The sequence below is a fragment of the Pristiophorus japonicus genome, chromosome 2, assembly GCF_044704955.1.
Source record: "Pristiophorus japonicus isolate sPriJap1 chromosome 2, sPriJap1.hap1, whole genome shotgun sequence".
NCBI classification, from domain to species: Eukaryota; Metazoa; Chordata; class Chondrichthyes; family Pristiophoridae; genus Pristiophorus; species Pristiophorus japonicus.
The window spans coordinates 290,107,218-290,130,229 of record NC_091978.1 but is presented as its reverse complement, the minus strand read 5'-3'; the positions used below and the strand labels follow the sequence as shown (position 1 = coordinate 290,130,229).

Here is a 23,012-nt window from a genome sequence, read left to right as displayed (position 1 = left end):
TCTATGCTGTATACTAGTTAGTTTGATAGGCCCCAACAATATCAGTAAATAATTTAGAAAAATACATAGAAAATAGGTGCAGGCATAGGCCATTTGGCTCTTCGAGCCTGAACCACCATTCATAAGAACATAAGAATTAGGAACAGGAGTAGGCCATCTAGCCCCTCGAGCCTGCTCCACCATTCAACAAGATCATGGCTGATCTGGCCGTGGACTCAGCTCCACTTACCCGCCCGCTCCCCATAACCCTTAATTCCCTTATTGGTTAAAAATTTATCTATCTGTGACTTGAATACATTCAACGAGCTACCCTCAACTGCTTCCTTGGGCAGAGAATTCCAAAGATTCACAACCCTCTGGGAGAAGAAATTCCTTCTCAACTCGGTTTTAAATTGGCTCCCCTGTATTTTGAGTCTGTGCCCCCTAGTTCTAGTCTCCCCGACCAGTGGAAACAACCTCTCTGCCTCTATCTTGTCGATCCCTTTCATTATTTTAAATGTTTCTATAAGATCACCCCTCATCCTTCTGAACTCCAACGAGTAAAGACCCAGTCTACTCAATCTATCATTATAAGGTAACCCCCTCATCTCCGGAATCAGCCTAGTGAATCGTCTCTGTACCCCCTCCAAAGCTAGTATATCCTTCCTAAGTAAGGTGACCAAAACTGCACGCAGTACTCCAGGTGCGGCCTCACCAATACCCTGTACAGTTGCAGAAGGACCTCCCTGCTTTTGTACTCCATCCCTCTCGCAATGAAGGCCAACATTCCATTCGCCTTCCTGATTACCTGCTGCACCTGCAAACTAACTTTTTGGGATTCATGCACAAGGACCCCCAGGTCCCTCTGCACTGCAGCATGTTGTAATTTCTCCCCATTCAAATAATATTCCCTTTTACTGTTTTTTTTTCCAAGGTGGATGACCTCACTTTCCGACATTGTATTCCATCTGCCAAACCTTAGCCCATTCGCTTAACCTATCTAAATCTCTTTGCAGCCTCTCTGTGTCCTCTACACAACCCGCTTTCCCACTAATCTTTGTGTCATCTGCAAATTTTGTTACACTACACTCCGTCCCCTCTTCCAGGTCACCTATGTCTATTGTAAACAGTTGTGGTCCCAGCACCGATCCCTGTGGCATACCTCTAACCACCGATTTCCAACCCGAAAAGGACCCATTTATCCCAACTCTCTGCTTTCTGTTCGTCAGCCAATTCTCTCTCCATGCTAATACATTTCCTCTGACTCCGCGTACCCTTATCTTCTGCGGTAACCTTTTGTGTGGCACCTTATTGAATGCCTTTTGAAAATCTAAATACACCACATCCATCGATACACCTCTATCCACCATGCTCGTTATATCCTCAAAGAATTCCAGTAAGATCATGGCTGATCATTCACCTCAGTACCCCTTTCCTGCTTTCTCTCCATACCCCTTGATCCCCTTAGCCGTAAGGGCCATATCTAACTCCCTCTTGAATATATCCAATGAACTGGCATCAACAACTCTCTGCGGCAGGGAATTCCACAGGTTAACAACTCTCTGAGTGAAGAAGTTTCTCCTCATCTCAGTCCTAAATGGCCTACCCCTTAACCTAAGATTGTGTCCACTGGTTCTGGACTTCCCCAACATCGGGAACATTTTTCCCGCATCTAACCTGTCCTGTCCCGTCAGAATCTTATACATTTCTATGAGATCCCCTCTCATCCTTCTAAACTCTAGTGTATAAAGGCCCAGTTGATCTCGTCTTTCCTCATACGTCAGTCCAGCCATTCCTGGAATCAGCCTGGTGAACCTTCACTGCACTCCCTCAATAGCAAGAACGTCATTTCTCAGATTAGGAGTCCAAAACTGAACACAATATTCCAGGTGAGGCCTCACCAAGGCCCTGTACAATTGCAGTAAGACCTCCCTGCTCCTATACTCAAATCCCCTAGCTATGAAGGCCAACATGCCATTTGCCTTCTTCACTGCCTGCTGTACCTACATGTCAACTTTCAATGACTGATGAACCATGACACCCAGGTCTCGTTGCACCTCCCCTTTTCCTAATCTACCGCCATTCAGATAATATTTTGCCTTTGTGTTTTTGCCCCCAAAGTGGATAACCTCACATTTATCCAGATTATACTGCATCTGCCATGCATTTGCCCACTCACCTAACCTGTCCAAGTCACCCTGCAGCCTCTTAGCATCCTCCTCACAGCTTACACCGCCACCCAGTTTAGTGTCATCTGCAAGCTTGGACATTTAATTCCTTCATCTAAATCATTAATGTATATTGTAAATAACTGGGGTTCCAGCACTGAGCCCTGCAGCACTCCACTAGTCATTGCCTGCCATTCTGAAAAGGACCCGTTTAACCTGACTTTCTGCTTCCTGTCTGCCAACCAGTTCTCTATCCACATCAGTACATTAACCCAATACCATGTGCTTTGATTTTGCACACCAATCTCTTGTGTGGGACCTTGTCAAAAGCCTTTTGAAAGTCCAAATACACCACATCCACTGGTTCTCCCTTGTCCAATCTACTAGTTACATCCTCAAAAAATTCCAGAAGATTTGTCAAGCAAGCATGATTTCCCTTTCATAAATCCAGGTTGACTTGGACCGATCCTGTCACTGCTTTCCAAATGCGCTGCTGTTTCATCTTTAATAATTGATTCCAACATTTTCCCCACTACTGATGTCAGGCTAACCGGTCTATAATTACCCGTTTTCTTTCTCCCTCCTTTTTTAAAAAGTGGGGTTACATTAGCTACCCTCCAGTCCATAGGAACTGATCCAAAGTTGATAGACTGTTGGAAAATGATCACCAATGCATACACTACTTCTATGGCCACTTTCTTAAGTACTCTGGGATGCAGACTATCAGGCCCCGGGGATTTATCGGCCTTCAATCCGCTTAATTTCCCTAACACAATTTCCCACCTAATACGGATTTCCTTCAGATCCTCCTTCTCACTAGACCATCGGTCCCCTAGTACTTCCGGAAGGTTATTTGTGTCTTCCTTCGCGAAGACAGAACCAACGTATTTGTTCAACTGGTCTGCCATTTCTTTCTGAATCTGACTGCAAGGAACCTACGTTTGTCTTCACTAATCTTTTTCTCTTCACCACATATCTATAGAGGCTTTTGCAGTCAGTTTTTATGTTCCCGGCAAGCTTCCTCTCATACTCTATTTCCCCCCTCCTAATTAAACCCTTTGTCCTCCCCTGCTGAATTCTAAATTTCACCCAGTCCTCAGGTTTGCTGCTTTTTCTGGCCAATTTATATGCCTCTTCCTTATAAAACTTCACTATGTAAAAGCTATTTACAAAATAATTTCAATATATAAAACCTATTTACCAAAAATAATTTGATAATACCTCTTTATATTCCCTGTCCTAATATTCTGAGTACAATTATCTTTAAATTAACTCTCTAAATAACTTACAACTAATCCTCCACCCTTCCTCTGAACTTCAAAATAGTGTCCGTAGTGCCCATTTCCTTCTCTTAAGCCTAGTAAAAGCAACTATTTCTCAGCACTCTTTTGGGCCTTGCATCGGCCCAGCGAAGTGCATGCTAGGTGCCAAAACTTGGGATGGGCCTTGTGTGGTCGATCATTTGCGCGATCATCCCGGAGATCAAAGAGGAAACTTAGGCACCTGTTTTTCCGCCAATGTTTTGGGCCTAGTTTCCACTTTTTCTTCAAAATGGGCGATAGAGGTCCATTTTGGGCAATAGATGGGCCACAGATGGGTGATGTGAAGTGGAAAGTCTAGCCCTATCTTTGTCAGATTTTACTTCCCTGAAGTTGATACAAGTGTGTAAATAATTAAACCCGTGACTCAGTGGAGCACTCTTACCTGAGTCAGAAGGTTGTATGTTCAAGTCCCACTCCAGGGAAAGTACGCAACAGTACTGAGGGTATTTACATGACTTGAACTCATTCTCTGAATTACTCGTCCAGTTATATAATCACTACACTATCGTGCCTTAGTGCTGTATTGCTCAAAGTTTGAGGGGGACAATTTGACAAAGGTGAAAAATGATAAAGGGAACAGGTATGGTGAACACAGACAGATAGAAACACAGAAACATAGAAATCTACAGCGCAGAAGGAGGCTATTTCGGCCCATTGTGTCCATGCCAGCCGACAAATAGCCACATGGCCCTCAGTCAGCAGCCCCGAAGGTTACATATAAACCTATGAACAATGAACAATGGAGGACAGGTAAAGAGCATCCGGTCCAACCAGTCCGCCCCACACAACTGCGACACCCCATGCATCGTAACATTCTACACTCCACCCCAACTGAAGCCATGAGATCTCCTGGGAGAGGAAAAAACCAAATAAAAACCCAGGCCAATTGGGGGAAAAAAAAGGAAAAATTCCTCTCTGACCCATCCAGGCAATCGAAACTAGTCCAAGAGATCACCCTGGCCGTATTAGATTCCCTGAAGTACTTAAAACATCTGTGAACTCATGTGGAAGCAAGCCATCCTCGTTCGAGGGACCACCTATGATGATGATGATGATGAGCTGTTGAGATGTCACAGGCCAAAGGCTAGGTAGAAATTAGAAAGTGGTAAGGGACTTGAGGGAAAGTTGTTTCCAGGGGCAGATACAAAAAAACGTGGGTTTAGGAGGGAGAAGTGGAATATGGATAGAGAGTGATATAAGGAAATGGTGGGAGATTGCCTTATGGTTGTGAAGGGGCTAGCAAGGCCACGCAAACTGATAAGTTCGATGTGGTGGCCGTGTATATGGGTGGGGGAGTTGACATGAAGGGAGAAATTAAGGGAGGAAAGTCGAGCAGTGAACTTGTCCTTAATGATTTTTAACTTTATTTGCTAAGACACGTTTTAATATGGAAATCCAATATGACATAATGGATCATTAAAAGAACCTCCCGCATCAAAAAAATTACAAAAATATTTAACTTTAAAAAAATCAAACTTTAATATCAGCTAAAAAATGCCATGGTGTGCACTATGTCAGGACATTGTGATAGAAGGTTTTCCTTTTCATGATTCTCCCCAAGTCAGGCTCCATGCTTAGTTGACATTGATCAGAGTTTAATGGGGTTTCCAATAAGGACAAACGGAATACTTGCCTTTATTAGCCGAGGCATAGAATACAAGAGCAGGCAGGTTATGCTTGAACTGTATAAAAAAATAATTAGGCCACAGCACGTGTACGGCGTGCAGTTCTGATCATCACATTACAGGAAAGATGAGATTGCACTCGAGAGGGTGCAGAGGAGATTTATGAAGACTTTGCCTGGACTGGAGAATTTTAGCTATAAGGAAAGATTGGATAGGCTGGGATTGTTTTCTTTGGAACAGAGGAAGCTGAGGGGAAACCTTATTGAGGTGTATAAAATTATGAGGGGCCTAGATAGAGTGAATAGGACAGACCTATTTTCCTGAGCAGAGGGGTCAACAACCAGAGTTAAAGTAATTGGTAGAGGTTTAGAGGGGATTTGAGGAGAAATATCTTCACCCAGAGGGTGGTGGGTGTCTAGAACTCACTGCCTGAAAGGGTGGTAGAGGCAGAAACCCTCACCACATTTAAAAAATACTTGGATGTGCACTTGAAGTGCCTAACCTTGGGCTACAGACCAAGAGCTGGAAAGTGGGATTACGATGGCTAGCTCTTTGTTGGCCTGCACAGACGATGGGCCGAAATAGCCTCCTTCCCTGCGGTAAATTTCTATGATTCCATGAAAAGGGAGCTGAGCAATGTGGAAGATGGGTTACTCACTCTGCTTTGGCACACCCACCAGCAGTACTCAATGAGCAAGTTATGTGAAGTGGCACGTCAGGGAGAATTCCCGAGGACGGAGAGAAAAGTAAAATAAGTATTTAAATGCATAAAAAATCATAATTGCGTATATGTTATGTTTTATACTTTCACTTTCCGATCAGAATTCATTAGCGCGTTCTCGGGAAAAAAAATGGCTGGGAAATGAAGAACAGTTTAAGAACCAGCGCCGGCTTAGGGCTAGACTTTCTGTCCACAGCTTGTGTTGGAAGTCTCGTGTGTAGGGTGAGCTGGTTGGCTCGAAAGTTCAAATACAAAGGTGTTTTCCCGAAAGTTTCATATCTCATATCAGTAAACTTCTGCAACACCCATCTTGCGCCTATTTATATGGGAGAAAGATTTAACAGATAGCTTGGAATACTTTTCATGGACAGACACACTGGATGGGCCTCCCTCGTCTGTGCATTGCGACATATAATGCAACCTCGTGATTGCCTTTGCATCTAAAACTCGCTGCATTACAGATACTTTTCAAAAGACGTCCACCGCTTAGACGAAAATGAAAATACTCCTTCCCACGAACACTCTTTAAAACGCGCGTGTTTGGAAGAGGTTGGGAAGAGGTCGGTCGCGAGTAAATTATATAAAGCCAATATTTGAGTTATAACTGAAAGGTGTACTGATATATCATTTGCAGATTTGTCTTGGTGCACATGTATTGCATAATGCATGATATTCGATCCAACTCTACTCATTGTACAAAATGTATTAGCCCAACATGCTTCAAAAATAGCAGGCTTGCAAAATGTTACCTTAAAGCACGACCTATGGGTAAGAGGTTACGGCCCTGAGATCAATAAAGGGCCTATATTTTTACTGGGCTCTCCGAAACTTTGTGTTTAATAAATATAGCAATATCAAAGTATTCAATTTAATATTTGCTATTCAACCCCACGTGTTGCAAAAAATTCACGTTTTGGCCATAAATTTACTTTCAACTGTTAGTTTTAAGAATATTTTGTATTTTACGAACATTTTGTATGTTAACTCTCTGAAAATAAATAGACCAAAAGTGACCCTGAACCAATCACACCAGGAAAGGCAACGCTTTGGATATTTAAACAAAACTTTATTTTGAAATATTTAAGAATCTAAACTATATCAACATACAAGATTTTAAAATAATCGGAATTTGGATATAAATTAATTGGTAAATTCTGCTAATGGCTTTTATGTGTTGCTATAATGTTTTGATCAATACACCACATTTCGACAGTAATTTACTATGTGTACATTTCAGTGGATGAGATAGGACAGTACTGAGAATGATCCCAGACCTCGTTCCCACAACTCTTTCACAGACCAGAAAAAACTTGACTTTACCGTCATGTGGCGAGACTAAACTATGGATCAGGCAATAATTCCACACAACGCGCGTGAAACTAACCACCCAAAAACTACATACCAGAGCTCTAACTTGGAAAGCCAAACCAATGAAGGGGACAATTACACTGCCTCTCTGTGATGACACATAGTGACTTGGGGTCTACATGGACCTAAAAGTGTCAAGTCCTCATGGTCAAATCCTCATCTAACTCCCGAGCGCTCTAAAGCCGGAAGGTGCGATACTCCGAATCTAAATGGCCGCCTGATACCCGGTAGGGTTTGTATCCCAGTATGAAACCATTTTAGAAGGGCCGAGAGGGCCAGCCGGTCTTTCAGGGCAGTTTATAAACTTATTTTTCAATGTATTTAATATTAGAAGGAAGCGAATTTTGGTACCTAATATTAAAAATTAAACCTAAAAGTGAATATCCGCACATGCATCTGAGCGGAATGTTTTAAATGCTGATCTCAGTGTCAGCCAGTATGACTCAGGTCTGCTGACTGCCCACCAATCTGAATCCAGCATCTGTACAGTGACATATGCATCCGGCAGATCCAAGTTACGCTACTGACTGGCATTAATGTGAGGGAAATAAAAGTGCTGCACATATTTGCTTGGGCTCATGTGCAGATCTGCACACCCGGCCCGCTAATTTTTAGTGATGTGAGAGTGGATTGGAGATGCTTCTTTAAAGAAGTTAAGCGTAAGTTCAGAAAGTGCCCAGGAGGTCAAACAGATCAGCTGGGCAAGTTTTAACTCGGCTTTACACCAGACTGGAACCACTCTACATCCAGAACCAAGCCCAAGCCATGTTGTAGCCATCAGTGCTAGGCGGGCTCACAGGTCTTGGCTCAGTGCACTGAGAAGTCTTTTTTTGCCAAAGTAAAATTTAATTTTGGCGCTGCGGTACCCAAAGTTAAATCTGGGGGTGGAACTTCAATTGTGCGTCGAAAAATCAGTGAGCATGCGCCGAAAAAAAAAACGTTTTCCACGTGACGGGTGTGTCCGCATCCACAGTGAACTTCCTGGCTCGCAAGTTATTTTGGTGTCTTTAAGTCAAAGCGACAAAATAACAGTGTAGGTTCTTGGGGCTCTATTTTCCTCTTTGCTGATTTTTGGCACCCAGGAAGATGTACGGCTGATTATTTTGTGCCCGTTTGCGCCGAAAAACTTTTTTTCACCAAAGTAAAATTTAATTTTGGCGCTGCGGTACCCAAAGTTAAATCTGGGGATGGAGCTTCAAGTGTGCGCCAAAAAGTCAGTGAGCATGCGTCGGAAAAAAACTTTTTCCACGTGACGGGTGTGTCCGCGCATCAGCAGCTTGTGAAAACACATTCGGAACAGAGCTGGACCTGGATGTTTACATTTTAGCTGCAAAAGATGAATCCAAGGGAAGGAGAATGGAAAGGGGAAGCGGGAAGAGCCAAGAGTTTTCAAGCAGAAGAAATTGAGCCCCTTGTAGACATCATTGAGAGGAGATTGGATGTGCTTGAGAACAAAGGAAGAATGGGACAAAATAAACTGAAATCCTCTCTACTAGCAAAACTTTGGGAACAAGTTGCAGAAGAGTTGAATGCAGTGGCCATGACCCTGAGAAGTGGCGTGCAGGTCAAAAAGAAATGGCAGGACCTTGGCCAAGCAGTTACTGTAAGTATTTCTGCACTGCAATTACATTTGTAAATATGACTAGTGTGTGTGTGTGCAGCCACAACAGCAGAAGGACCCTCTCTTAAAAAGTTCTATTTTCATCTTTGCAGAAAAAGGTGTCACTGATAAGAACATAAGAAATAGGAGCAGGAGTAGGCCATATGGCTCCTCAAGCCTGCTCCGCCATTTAATACAATCATGCTTGATCCGATCATTGACTCAGGTCCACTTCCCTGCCCGCTCCCCATAACCCCTTATTCCCTTAGCGGTTAAGAAACTGTCTATCTCTGTCTTAAATTTATTCAAAGTCCCAGCTTCCACAGCTCTCTGAGGCAGTGAATTCCACAGACTTACAACCCTCTGAGAGAAGAAATTCCTCCTCATCTGAGTTTTAAATGGGCGTCCCCTTATTCTAAGATTATGCCCCCTAGGTCTAGTCTTCCCTATTAGTGGAAACATGCTCGCTGCATCCACCTTGTCAAGCCCCCTCATAACCTTATACATTTCGATAAGATCACCTCTCATTCTTTTGAATTCCAATGAGTAGAGGCCCAACCTTCTCAACCTTTCCCCATAAGTCAACCCCCTGATCTCCGGAATCAACCTAGTGAACATTCCCTGAACTGCCTCCAAAGTAAATATATCTTTTTGTAAATATGGAAACCAAAACTGTATGCAGTATTCCAGGTGTGGTCTCACCAATAACCTGTATAACTGTAGCAAGACTTCCCTGCTTTTATATTCCATCCCCTTTGCAGTAAAGGCCAAGATTCCATTGGCCTTCTTGATCACTTGTAGTACCTGCATACTAACCTTTTGTGTTTCATGCACAAGTACCCCCAGATCCCGATGTACTGCAGCACTTTGCAATTTTTCTGTATTTAAATAAAACTTGCTCTTTGATTTTTTTTCTGCCGAAGTGCATGAACTCACACTTTCTAACATCTGCCAAATTTTTGCCAACTCACTTATCCTTTTGTCCTTTTGCAGTTTTTTTGTGTCCTCCTCACACATTGCTTTTCCTCCCATCTTTGTATAGTCAGTAAACTTTGCTATGTTACACTCAGTCCTTTCTTCCAAGTCGTTAATATAGACTGTAAATAGTTGGGGTCCAGCACTGATCCCTGTGGCACCCCACTAGTTACTGATTGCCAACCCGAGAATGAACTATTTATCCCGACTTTCTGTTTTCTGTTAGTTAGCCAATCCTCTATCCATGCTAATATATTACTCCCAACCCCGTGAACTTTTATATTGTGCAGTAATCTTTTATGTGGCACCTTGTCAAATGCCTTCTGGAAGTCTAAATACAACACATCCACTGGTTCCCTTTTATCCACCCTGTTTATTACAGCCTCAAAGAATTCCAGCAAATATGTCAAACATGAGTTCCCCTTCATAAATCTATGCTGACTCAGCCTGACCGAATTATGCTTTTCCAAATGAACCGAGAAAGATCAAAAACTGGAGGAGGTGCGCCAAGTAAGCTGCTACGAACAGCCGTGGACAGAGGATCGCTGATATGATTCAATCTTGCAAGGGAAGATCAACCACCAATGTGGACACTGGGCTCAGGATACCGAGAGAATGTAAGCCCTGCTGGGTACTCGTGTCATCCTACCCCTTCTGCCCCCTCCCCTGCTACTACCCAAACATCTGCTCTGTTAAGTTTTGCAGATTTGCACATCAGGAAGAGGCAGGAGCTGAAGCAGAAGATCAGGATGCCGTCAGTCCAGATATTACTCATCTACTTCAGGACGAGGATGAACCGGACAATGAAGGGCAGCAGGAAGACCCCAATGATGACATGGTCACATTGCAACTGGAGCGGGTGAACCCCCTGAGGATGCCAAGTCCTTTTCTGAGCAATAGAATCTGAGGCTGCGGGTCCCAGTGGGTTGCAGCAAGCCACACCTGGGCGACAGCCGAGGAGGGTAGGAAGGAGAGCTTAACCTGAAATGCAGGATGCAGGGGATCATGGGAATGAGTAGGGAGAGCACTGAGCTAACCAGATCGCTCCTGGCCACCATGGGTGAGGTGAGGGTAAAGTTAGCAGGACTGTCGGTAGAAGTAGCAACACTGTAGTAATGGGAGCAGTGTCAGGACAGATGAGGGAAGGGATGTCGGAGATGAGGGAGGGGATGTCGGAGATGAGGGAGGGGATGTCGGAAATTAGGGAGAGAATGCCGGAGGCAGCTGGTGCAGTGTCGGTACAGATTAGGGAGGGAATGTCGGAGATAGCTGCTGCAATAAGTGGACACACCCAGGCTGTCATTGCCCAACAGCAATTGCCAGCATCAACTGCTGACACTCACTTTCCAATCCCCAGACCAAAGCCAGGGGTTCATCCATAGAGTGAAGAAGAATCCGACGATGAATCTGGCCTTCCACAATGCTGTCTGCTAGGTCAGTCTCTGTCCAACCCCACCAACAACAAATGCGCCTCCGTGCAGAAAGCAGAACAAACCTTGGCGTCATGGTGAGGAAGCAGAAGTCTGAGACAATGGGCATGGGTAGGAGTAGAGGCAGCAAGAGGGGCGCACAGCGCTAAGGTCTTTGAATAAAGGGGAGAAGAGATTGCTGCAGCTAGAGTTTGTTTGTTTATTGCTGCTACTTGTTGTTTTCTTCATTCAAAAGTTTAAAGTTTGATACAAATGTTTTTATTAAAGTTAAGTAAAACTGTACAAATGTTTAATAAACCTAATTATTTTTAAAATTTAAGCAGAATACTGCACATTATTTTTTGAATTAATGCAACATAAACCAACACAACATTATTTTTTTAATTAAAGCAATATAAACTAGCACAACATTATGTACATATGATGTACGTTATTTTTTCACACAAACAGGTGCAAAGAGTCAACACTGTTGGACTGTTTAGCCTTCAAGCACCAAAGCGATCACAGATTATCCGCTGACACAAGTCTCTAGCTCAGGAGGATCTTCAATGTCCAGGGCCTGGTCCCTCATGATGGTCAAGTTGTTCAGCATGCAGCACACAACAGTGAACTGACCGACGTGTTGAAGTGTGTATTGCAGGTAGCCTCCAGATTGGTCCAGGCATCGAAAATGCTGCTTCAGTATGCCAATTGTCCGCTCTATGATGCTCCATGTCATTATGTGCAACATTTTTACCAATGCTCTGGCTCAGTGTGGGGATTGCGTAGGGCGGGTCATAAGCCAGGTGGTGAGCCCATACCTTTTGTCTCCAAGCAACCAGCTGTGCCTGTCTGGCAGCTCCTGAAACATGGTAGATATAATTCTATCATGTAGCATGAAAGCATGCTACCTGGATATTTGGCATCCACTGCCATGATCCGAAGCAGCTCATTGCAGACGAGCTGCATACTTAGGGAATGGAACATTAATGATTTAGATGAGGGGATTAAATGTAGTATCTCTAAATTTGCGGATGACACTAAGTTGGGTGGCAGTGTGAGCTGCGAGGAGGATGCTGTGAGGCTGCAGAGTGACTTGGATAGGTTAGGTGAGTGGGCAAATGCATGGCAGATGAAGTATAATGTGGATAAATGTGAGGTTATCCACTTTGGTGGTAAAAACAGAGAGACAGACTATTATCTGAATGGTGACAGATTAGGAAAAGGGGAGGTGCAAAAAGACCTGGGTGTCATGGTACATCAGTCATTGAAGGTTGGCATGCAGGTGCAGCAGGCGGTTAAGAAAGCAAATGGCATGTTGGCCATCATAGCAAGGGGATTTGAGTACAGGGGCAGGGAGGTGTTGCTACAGTTGTACAGGGCATTGGTGAGGCTACACCTGGAATATTGTGTACAGTTTTGGTCTCCTAACCTGAGGAAGGACATGCTTGCTATTGAGGGAGTGCAGCGAAGGTTCACCAGACTGATTCCCGGGATGGCGGGACTGACCTATCAAGAAAGACTGGATCAACTGGGCTTGTATTCACTGGAGTTCAGAAGAATGAGAGGGGACCTCATAGAAACATTTAAAATTCTGACGGGGTTAGACAGGTTAGATGCAGGAAGAATGTTCCCAATGTTGGGGAAGTCCAGAACCAGAGGTCACAGTCTAAGGATAAGGGGTAAGCCATTTAGGACCGAGATGCGGAGGAACTTCTTCACCCAGAGAGTGGTGAACCTGTGGAATTCTCTACCACAGAAAGTTGTTGAGGCCAATTCACTAAATATATTCAAAAAGGAGTTAGATGAGGTCCTTACTACTAGGGGGATCAAGGGGTATGGCGAGAAAGCAGGAATGGGGTACTGAAGTTGAATGTTCAGCCATGAACTCATTGAATGGCGGTGCAGGCTAGAAGGGCCGAATGGCCTACTCCTGCACCTATTTTCTATGTTTCTAACCTTTTCCTGTTCCGAGGAACTTCAGAGTTGTCCAAAGGTGCTCTCAAGGCAATGTGGGTACAGTTGATCGCACCTTGTACCTTTGAGAAGCCAGCAATGCTGGAGAACCCCACAGCCCTGTCTCGCATTGCCTGTGTGGTCATAGTGAAATTGATGAACTGTTCCCTTTGGCATGCAGTGCACCAGTCACCTGTCGAATGCAGCAATGTGTGGCATGCTGCGAGATGCAGCACATGTCCCCAGTTGCTGCTTGAAATGAGCCAGAAGCATAGAAGGCAAGTGCTGCAGTGACCTTCACTTCCACGGTAAAGCAGTCCTCCTGCCACTTCTTGGCTATATGGCTGACCTGACTAGCTGGCAGATCTCAGTGATGACCTCCTTTCTAAATTGCAGCCTGTGAATGCAGTCTGCCTCACTCAGGTGTAGGTATGAGTGCCTGTCCCTGTAGATTCGATCAGGATATGGCCTTCTCCCCATTAATGCCCAAGTGATCTGGATTGCACGATGACAGCGTCATGGTATTATCTGTCACCTCCATATGGCATGCATGTAAACCAACCTTACTACATGAGGCACAGTAAGATTTGCACCCATAATTCTTATTCTTAACTTTGTTATTCTTGTTATTGTGAGACTTACTGAAGCACAGCACACACACACCTTTGCTGGGTGATGCCCTAGCAGAACGGACCATGACCTGGTATGTGCGCATGCAGAACACTAAGCTCTGTCTCTATGGAGACATGATGCACAGAGATTTATGGTACTTTAATTATAGCTTGTGCCGAAATGTCTATGTTTGCTGCTGTGTTGTGCCATCTCCGATGCACAGTTCGGAGTGCATGCTGGCAGGAGCACTCCATCGGCTGGACAGAAACACAGGAGCTCAGTGCTTGGATTCAACCCGCCCCTGCCCTGGGCATTTTTCCAAGCTGAGCCCGGGGAGGGGGGCGGGAGGCAGAATCCAAGTGCTGAGCTCCTGTGCTTGTGTCCGGCCAAGGGAGTGATCCTTCGGCCGGCCGGCACTCTTCTGACGCATGCCTGGAGTCCCATCAGCAGAGATTCAGTGGTGTGGTGGGGTGGAATCACAATTTGCCCATTCCCAAAAACATTCTGTGGGAAAAATGAACTTTCCGAGTTATTTTCCGAAATCCCTCTGCAAAAATCATCATGAATGTGTGTTTTAAATTAGAAAGAAACATAGAAACATGGAAATTTACAGCGCAGAAGGAGGCCATTTTAGCCCATCATGTCAACACGGCCAACAAAGAGCCACACGGCCCTTGGTCAGCAGCCCTAAAGGTTACATATAAACCTATGAACAATGACGGAAAGGCAAAGAGCACCTAGCCCAATCAGACTGTCTCACCACAACTGCGACACCCCTTATACTAAAACATTCTACACTCCACCTCAACCGGAGCCATGTGATCTCCTGGGAGAAACAAAAAACAGGTAAAAACCCAGGCCAATTTAGAGAGAAAAAATCTAGGAAAATTCCTCTCCGACCCATCCAGGTGATCGAAACTAGTCCAGGAGATCACCCTGGCCATATTCTATTCCCTACAGTACTTACCATCATATCTGCTCCGTCCAACAAAAGGTCATCCAGTCTAATCCCAATTACCAGCTCGAGGTTCATAACTCTGCAGGTTACGGCACTTTAAGTGCCCCCCCAACCATCTCTTAAAAGTGGTGAGGGTTTCTGCATCCACCATTCTTCCAGGCAGTGAGTTCCAGATCATCACAACCCTTTGCGTAAAGAAGCCCCCACCTCCTCAAATCCCCTCTGAACCTTCCACCAACCACCTTAAAACTATGTCCCCGCGTAAGAGACCCCTCCACCAATGGAAATAGACACTTACTATCCACTATGTCCAGGCCCCTCAATATTTTGTACACCTCAATGAGGTCTCCTCTCAACCTCCTCTGTTCCAATGAGAACAAACTCAGCCTATCCAATCTGTCCTCATAACTAAGATTCTCCACTCCAGGCAACATCCTAGTAAATCTCCTCTGCACCCTCTCTAGTTTAATCACATCCTTCCTATAATAACTTGTCTTCTTCCCTTAGTCCAAAAACTCAGAAATATACTCAACGCTGATTTCCTTAAATTAAGGTAGGATTTTTCTGATCGGTACTTCAGGTGCGCTGCCCTGAACAAAATCGCTGTTGGCAAAAATCGGTTAAAGAGCCAAAAACGGCGTAGAAATCAGTTTTCAACCAGGCCTACGCCAAAAGAACTTGTGTACACAAGAATGGCACCGTCAGTCGCCGCAGGCGTACAAACTTTGAGCAAAATTGTAAAATCATGATTGCTCAAAAAAAAAATCAGCGGACGCCAAAAAAAGGCGCCCAATGGTGGCGAAAATAGGCCCTTGAACCTTTCGACATCACCTGGGTCACATGAAGCCTATCGCGTCCGAACCCAACCATTCAGAGTTTCGCTTGTTTTCACCATGTATGTTTCAAACACTATTACACCTCCCCAAATAAAAAAAAAGAATTACTTCCCGTTGCATGGTTTGGTGTGTCACATGACTGTTGGGGGCAACGGGTTAACATCTGTAAATTGTTATTAACAAATAAACTGGTAGAATGATAATACAGACACCGAGAACGAGAAATTGGTGGGATTTTAATCAGTTCAATGCATTCCTGACGAACAGCAGCGTATTTTTATCATCGACATTGTTGTCAGCCCAAAGAAAGGTCCATTAAAAGTGCAGTGAAGAATTTTATAACTGGTAATTGGAAATGAGCTGAGAAATATTCGCGGAGTTTGGAATCTGTTTCCGTGCAGCAGGTTTATTTGCTCTTCCATAACATGTGGAGTCTTATCATGGAATCAAAACTTCAAGCCAGGAGCAATCAATGGAGACTTTTTTTCAAATGTATTGCAGCAAACGCTTCTCGGTACAAGAATACACGCTGCAAATCGAAACTTAATTATTGGAAAGGAATCAAGAAATCATTTCCCATAATTTGTCAGTAATTCGTGACTCCACTTGAACATATTTCAGATCACGAAAACAAAGAACTCCCACATATTGTAGTTAGTATTTGCATTTTATTCAACCGACAGGTACAGTGATTGTATAAGGAAACAAAACAATATCAGGTTCTAATCACATATTGTCAATAAGGTAACAATATTTTATTTCAGGCAATGCAGCGACCGGTTTCTGAGTTGCCAGTTCGATTGAAGCGAGCGATATTGATAAGCACACTTGGAAATTTCCACTTTGTTTTTGCATTTAGTAGTAAACTTTACGTAAATGTAACATTTGGCACTGGGTGCTGAAACTCTTCTGGCCCACTATATTCAATTTTTAACTTTATGTATTTTATGCTCTTTGTTTGATATTATGTCCACATAAATGTGTATGTCTTATAAAGCAAATGTATTTGGAGTGTTACCTTAGAAGAACTTTAATCAAGTGGACCACAAAACTCTCGGCGATGTTATTTATATAATCTGATAATGGAAAAGGTATATCTTCCTTTAACATATATGTCATCGTGGATAAAAAATTTATACAGCGATTTAGACTCTCTGAAATATAAATGATTTCGTTAAACTTTTATCATAAATCAGAACATGCGTCTATACGAGGAGACAGTGATTTCCCTCCTGGTGTCTGTGGACCTGAATTCTGAAGCCTGCTCAAATGTTAAGCAGTCCATTTGTGTGCTAAAGTTGGGTGAAGACTGATGGCATTTTGCATGATAGTGAATGCACTGCACTTTTACTAGCAGTTTGCCATTGCTCTGGGACATCTAAAAACGTCTTGGTGCATCCAGATATGGGGACGGTGACAGAAGCTATTATCAAACAAAGAGGTTGACTTGCCCATCTTGATCTGCACCCCGGATCCCACCCTCTCTTATCTCCCTCCCCTCGCTGTCTCTTTCAGTTGTCTTCTCTGTAAATATTTAGCTTTTCGTATTCAACGTCCCCATATGTTGTTCTCTTCCTTTGATTATAATTGTAGATGAATGTTTATTTTTCTCATCCTGTGGACACACCTCACTGCTTGCATTTTTGTCTGTACACCTCATGCACCATTTTTATTCTTTAATGCTCATTCACCTGCGGATGTTTCCTAGTTCATTCTCACATATATTTTCCCCTTTCAACTTTATACGTCTTTCTTTACCTCTGATATGTTGTCTCGTATACTTTATCGTTCCCCCTTTTGTACTTATTTCATCTGCTATAAGATCGTCTTCTTCCCAATTCTCAGTGTGATCTGTTTCCTTATCATTCTCATTATTGTTTTCTGTTCGCTGTTACTCCTTTCTTCGTCTGTTGTGTGACTGCCTTCAGTGTTCTACCTCAATCACCTAGTTTTGTTTTCTTTATTCCTCTCTCTTCTCCAGTAGTCCTCTGTTCAGTATCTAAACTGCTGTTGTGAGGGTGGGGCGAACTTATAAATTATTACACATTGTATATATTATTGAATCAAAACTTTCTTCACAAGATTCTGTTAAAAGTTTTGAACTAATGCTCATAGTCACATTATATTTTAATTTATGTCGTCACCCATTTCCATTTGAAGAACCGTTTACATCTCTTTAATCAGTGTAAATACCGGTGCAGGAACTTGGTTACTCCGAGAGACACCGGTTGCATCTGCCTGTGCTGTTTGCAGCGGTGAGCGGAATCAGCTCTTCGCAACCGACAACTTTAGTTGATTTGCTTATTCCTATCTAAAGATTGTATTTAATTGTTTTTCTATATTATTAATGTTTCTTCAGATTTAAGATGCATTAAGTTATGTAATCTAAATATTGAAACAAATATGTAACTGATCTTATACCATTCACGAAGAAGTGTTTTCACGGTTGGGTCTGAGGTTGTTTTACTATAAATCATTGGATTCTGAAAAGTAAACACGAACATAAAACGGGAACTGAAACAACCAATCTGAAAGAACCTTGTCTATATCAATATTTTTGTCTTTATCATCTATTAAAAATGAAAAGCAAGGTAGATAACTAAAATTAAATGCAACCTACGGAAACTAATAAAGAACAAACTTTGATAAGAGACGGTAAGCTAGAGTAACTCGCTTGAGTGGTATGAGTTATAGATGAAGAAAATACATAACAGAATCCAGGAACAACTGCCATACAGAAAGTCGTTCGCTTCCATATGCTGTACTGTTAGCCTATAATAATCTAAGTAGAACTCCTGAAGAAAAGTTGTCAGCTCATTGTTTTAGACACATAGCAACCAATTTATTATTGTACAACTCAGGGACACTGTAATATATTGTCATACTGTCCTATAAATATATCAGTATTTTGTTCTGAACTTTGATTCCAAGAGCAACCCGAGTTAACCTGTGTTAACCTGTATTTAACTTAAAAAAACACCAATGCAACATCTGTTCATAGGAGCTGATGCATTGCATACTGAAATGCGCTGTGAACAGTTCCAGAGAAGAATAAATCAGCTCTGTTAAAATCTTATAATAAATTAAGCAAATTGGACAATCCTCGTTAATTAGAACATAATTTCAGGGTTTAATTACATCTCTGATGAGGTATCAAAATTAGTATTAAGTTCGTGTTAATAACCTTCTGCTGGAGCTGTGTGTAACATTGCATAGTTCTTTATCAGATACTAAAGATGGGGAGGAGATATCTACTTCTAATTGCCATAAATATTAAACTTCATGTAGACTAGCCTTCACGAATGACACATGTACAATTTATAGATACAAGATATTAGCCCGCTGCTTCTCAATTTTTTCACTATTATGAAAACTAATAAATTTGTCAACGGGAATTACGCATACAAATCAAATGAGGCACAGCAGATTACATATTGAAGTCCCGTGTCTCTCGAGCCTAAATGAAATTTCAATCTAATAATTCCTTTCTGCCCTGGTCATAATTTGCTTAGAGATGTTGCTCGACTTCTTTTCGGGCGCAATGAAAGCGCTATTCGTGCGATAATTAAATGATAGTCAGGCTTTTATGTTTGATTTATTTTATTTCATCGTGCTATGAGAAGAGTGGTGGAGCAAGTGGTGTAATATAATTTCTTGAATTCCACTAAAATTGCAAGGAAGAATGTTATAAAAAATCAAATCGGTCACCAGCTTAATAAGCAATACGGCCAATAGATGCAATATTTGGTACATATTTTGCAAAGCTAGTAGTGCTGAACATCTACATTTTACTCATTATTTCATAAATGTGCAAAAATCCCTTATTTGAAAATCACTGAGAATCTGTTATGATGTCATAAATTGAAAATTCAACAGTAATTAAACATATTGTTGAAGTCCCTGGGCCACAGGAATATAAAAGCAAAGCAACATTATGTAGTGTGCTTGTTAAAAAAAACTATGAATACTACGACTGATATTCTTTGTAATAAAAATCTATGAGGTGATAATCTAGTGACAATATCTATAGATCCATAATTCTGCAGGGAAAAAAGAATAGGTATGGGGTAATCAGAAAGCTTTATTTAGGGGCTGCTAACTATGTGCGCTGTGAATAATTTGAAAGGAGGGAGGGAGAACATCCCGCATGCGTATTATTCCACTGGCATTCGCATGCTAATGGATAGAAATTCTTCGAAGTGGGAGCTGCTTTTTTCCTTCCCCCCTTTCTTCTCCCACCAGGTGTAAGGCGACAGACTGGAGCGCGAGCGCCTGTCCGCCCGTGAGCCACGAGCTGCCGGGCCGGCCTGCGACCAATAGGCGCTCAGCATCAGCACACACACACACACACACACAGACCCGCGCGCACACAGACACACACACACAGACCCGCGCGCACACTCACACACACAGACACCAACAAAGTCCTTCATGTCTTTCCACGAGCTACCTGCTCGGGCAAGGTGTGCAGCAGCGGCGGCGCGAGGCTCGGCGGCATCCGCGCACAGTTCCAAGCAGCGCGCGAGCGCGAGCCCCGAGCGCCCAGCCCGGCCAGCGGCCAGCGTCCCACACCAGCCCCGCGCCGCCGGCTCTCCGCTGCGGCCAGCACAGCCCAGCACAGCCCGGTCGCCGCAAGATGATGATGATGATGTCGATGAACGGGAAGCAGGCGTTCGGCATGCCGCCGCACTCCTCCAGCCTTCCCGAGCCCAAGTACTCAAGCCTGCACTCATCCTCTCCTTCCAACTCGTCCTCCACTCCATCCAGCAACAATAACAGCAGCAGCACCTCAGAGGCGATGTGCCGAGCCTGTCTCCCAACCCCACCGGTACGTATATGCATAATCACCGCTTAAAGGCACATTTTGACAGCCTCTTTTTTTTCTTTGCTTGATGTTTTTTTCATGTCTGTACAGCAAATCACCTAACACCTCGGATACTTTCAACTTATGTATTCAGACTGGCTTGCCTTTCATATTAATTTTTATGACCTGGGTGGTGTGTGTGTGCGTGTGTGTGTGTGTGTGTGTTTTAAGGATTTTTTTTTAACATTCTGGAAATGTTTTAATCCTGGAGCCGACAGAATTCCCTGCTGACAGGAATGTGTGCATTCTATTTGCAATTGCAGAGCAATATATTCGGCGCTCTGGATGAAAGTTTGGTGGCCCGCGCCGAAGCTCTGGCGGCTGTGGATATTGTATCGCAGAGCAGCAAGAGCCACCCGTTCAAGCCGGACGCCACCTACCACAACATGAACAGCATCCCCTGCACCTCCACCTCGTCCTCGGGGCCCATCTCTCACCCTCCGCCCCTCGGCTCGCACCACCACCATCACCACCACCACCACCATCACCATCAGCCGCACCAGGGCCTGGACGGCGAGCTGCTGGAGCACATCTCCCCCGGCCTGGGACTGGGCGCCATAACGGCGCCGGATGGCAGCGTGGTGTCCACGCCGGCTCCCCCGCCTCACATGGCCGGCATCAACCACATGCACCAGGCCATGAGCATGGCGGCCCACGCCCACGGGTTGGCTGGCTCTCACGGGGGCATGGGCTGCATGAGCGAAGTGGACGCCGACCCTCGCGACCTGGAGGCTTTCGCCGAGCGCTTCAAGCAGAGAAGGATCAAGCTGGGGGTGACCCAGGCCGACGTGGGCTCGGCGCTGGCCAACCTGAAGATCCCGGGGGTGGGCTCGCTCAGCCAGAGCACCATCTGCAGGTTCGAGTCGCTCACCCTGTCCCACAACAACATGATCGCCCTCAAGCCCATCCTGCAAGCCTGGCTGGAGGAAGCCGAGAAGTCGCACAGGGAGAAGTTGAACAAGCCCGAGCTCTTCAACGGCGCCGAGAAGAAGAGGAAACGCACGTCCATAGCTGCCCCCGAGAAGAGGTCCCTGGAAGCCTACTTCGCCATCCAGCCCCGGCCATCCTCCGAGAAAATCGCGGCTATCGCCGAAAAACTGGACCTCAAAAAGAACGTGGTCAGAGTCTGGTTTTGTAACCAGAGACAGAAACAGAAACGAATGAAATACTCTGCAGGCCACTAGTCTGACTTCTTAGGGCAAGAGAGAGAGCGAGAGACGCATTCTCCAACTTTTCTTTTCCCGATGTGTAGTTAGAATGGACTTCTCTTCAAGGACCTTGCTATGGGCCGTGAACAAGTAAGACAATTTATTTTCTTTCTTAATGCCACCCACTGCCACAGAAACAGGACACATAACCCCCGATGGTGAATAGATGTGAGCTGAGGATTGCCGTTTACAGATGAACTAATGAAATAATTTGTTTTTCAATACATTTACTAAGTCTCACTACGTTTACAAAAAAAAGAATGAGGGCCCGCTGGGCTGAAATTAGTGTTTCGTGAATTGCTATAAGATTGATTTGAGGATCATATTTTGGATTGTGTTCGTTCTTTATTTCTTACAAACATCATTTCTTCCGCACCTATGTTCCCTCTGCGCATTGTAGTGTAATAGCACAGACATATCCCAGAGGTTCAACTCCAGAAAAGTGCAGTACTTTTAGTCCATGATTTGATGGAAGATACCGTTCAATCTCTTGCTATCGATTGCTTAAGGAATGCACCACTGCTTTTCCTACATCACAAGAAGCCCACAATTTTGTCTCCATTTTGTTCGGGAATCCTAACTCTGCGCTTAGCCATCTTCCTGCTACAGCTGCTATTTCATTAGAAATGCGGGTGATCGCCCCAATTTTTCTTTTAAATTTCACTTTGAAACTCCGCTTTCACTCCCCGCCCCCGCCCCCCCCCCTCCCAAATAAAATCTATACCATGCACGGAAATAGCTACTGTGAGCAGCCTGGAGGTCTCTCCCTGTGTCTGAAGGCTATTATTAGATTACTGCCAAACAACCTGAGCCTGAATTATTCATTCAAACCGTCTACAAAGTTAATTTCGTGTTCACTCGAATTAATTCCGCCTGTTTAATTCAAGTTGTGATAACAGCAGGGCAAATAAAGGGATTATTGAATTATTTAATGTTTAATATAGTACGTTGGTTGATAAAGTGTAAGGGAAAAAAAAGTGGTCGGGAAATCAGAATTGTCCGTGTTTTTAAAAAAAATCCGTATAGGGAGCAAAATTCAAGCAGAAAAAACATTTTTGATTTCTGGTTGAAACCGTGCACACATTTCTCCCAAAAGGCAAATAAAAAAGATTCACCCTGTATATATTTGTATAAAATTTAAAGTATAATTTACTTAATGAAGTTTTTCTGGGGATTCCCTCTTACATTCTGTCACAACGCACAAAAAAGGTTAAAATCGTGGCTGTAAAGATTTGATCAAAGATGGATCATTAAAAATGCAACATAGGTGTAACTGTCTTGGGGTCTGTTTGTTTTGATTTTGAATGGAGTTTATTTTTACTTCATGCTTTTTGTTTTGTTTAGTGGAGGAAAGAGGCTGTAGAGGTGCGTTTATAAAAGTTAAAATAAAACTGCACATTTTAATGAAAAT

The 23,012-nt window shown here is 43.6% G+C and overlaps 1 protein-coding gene across 1 annotated transcript; it reads left to right on the top strand.

Moving 5' to 3' along the window:
* Nucleotides 1-20,165: 20,165 nt before the first annotated feature.
* On the top strand, nucleotides 20,166-21,577 carry pou4f2 (POU class 4 homeobox 2). The gene is made up of 2 exons (XM_070864888.1): nucleotides 20,166-20,357; nucleotides 20,657-21,577. Exons 1-2 carry the CDS (start codon nucleotides 20,166-20,168, stop codon nucleotides 21,575-21,577), a joined length of 1,113 nt encoding a protein of 370 aa, XP_070720989.1.
* Nucleotides 21,578-23,012: the final 1,435 nt, after the last annotated feature.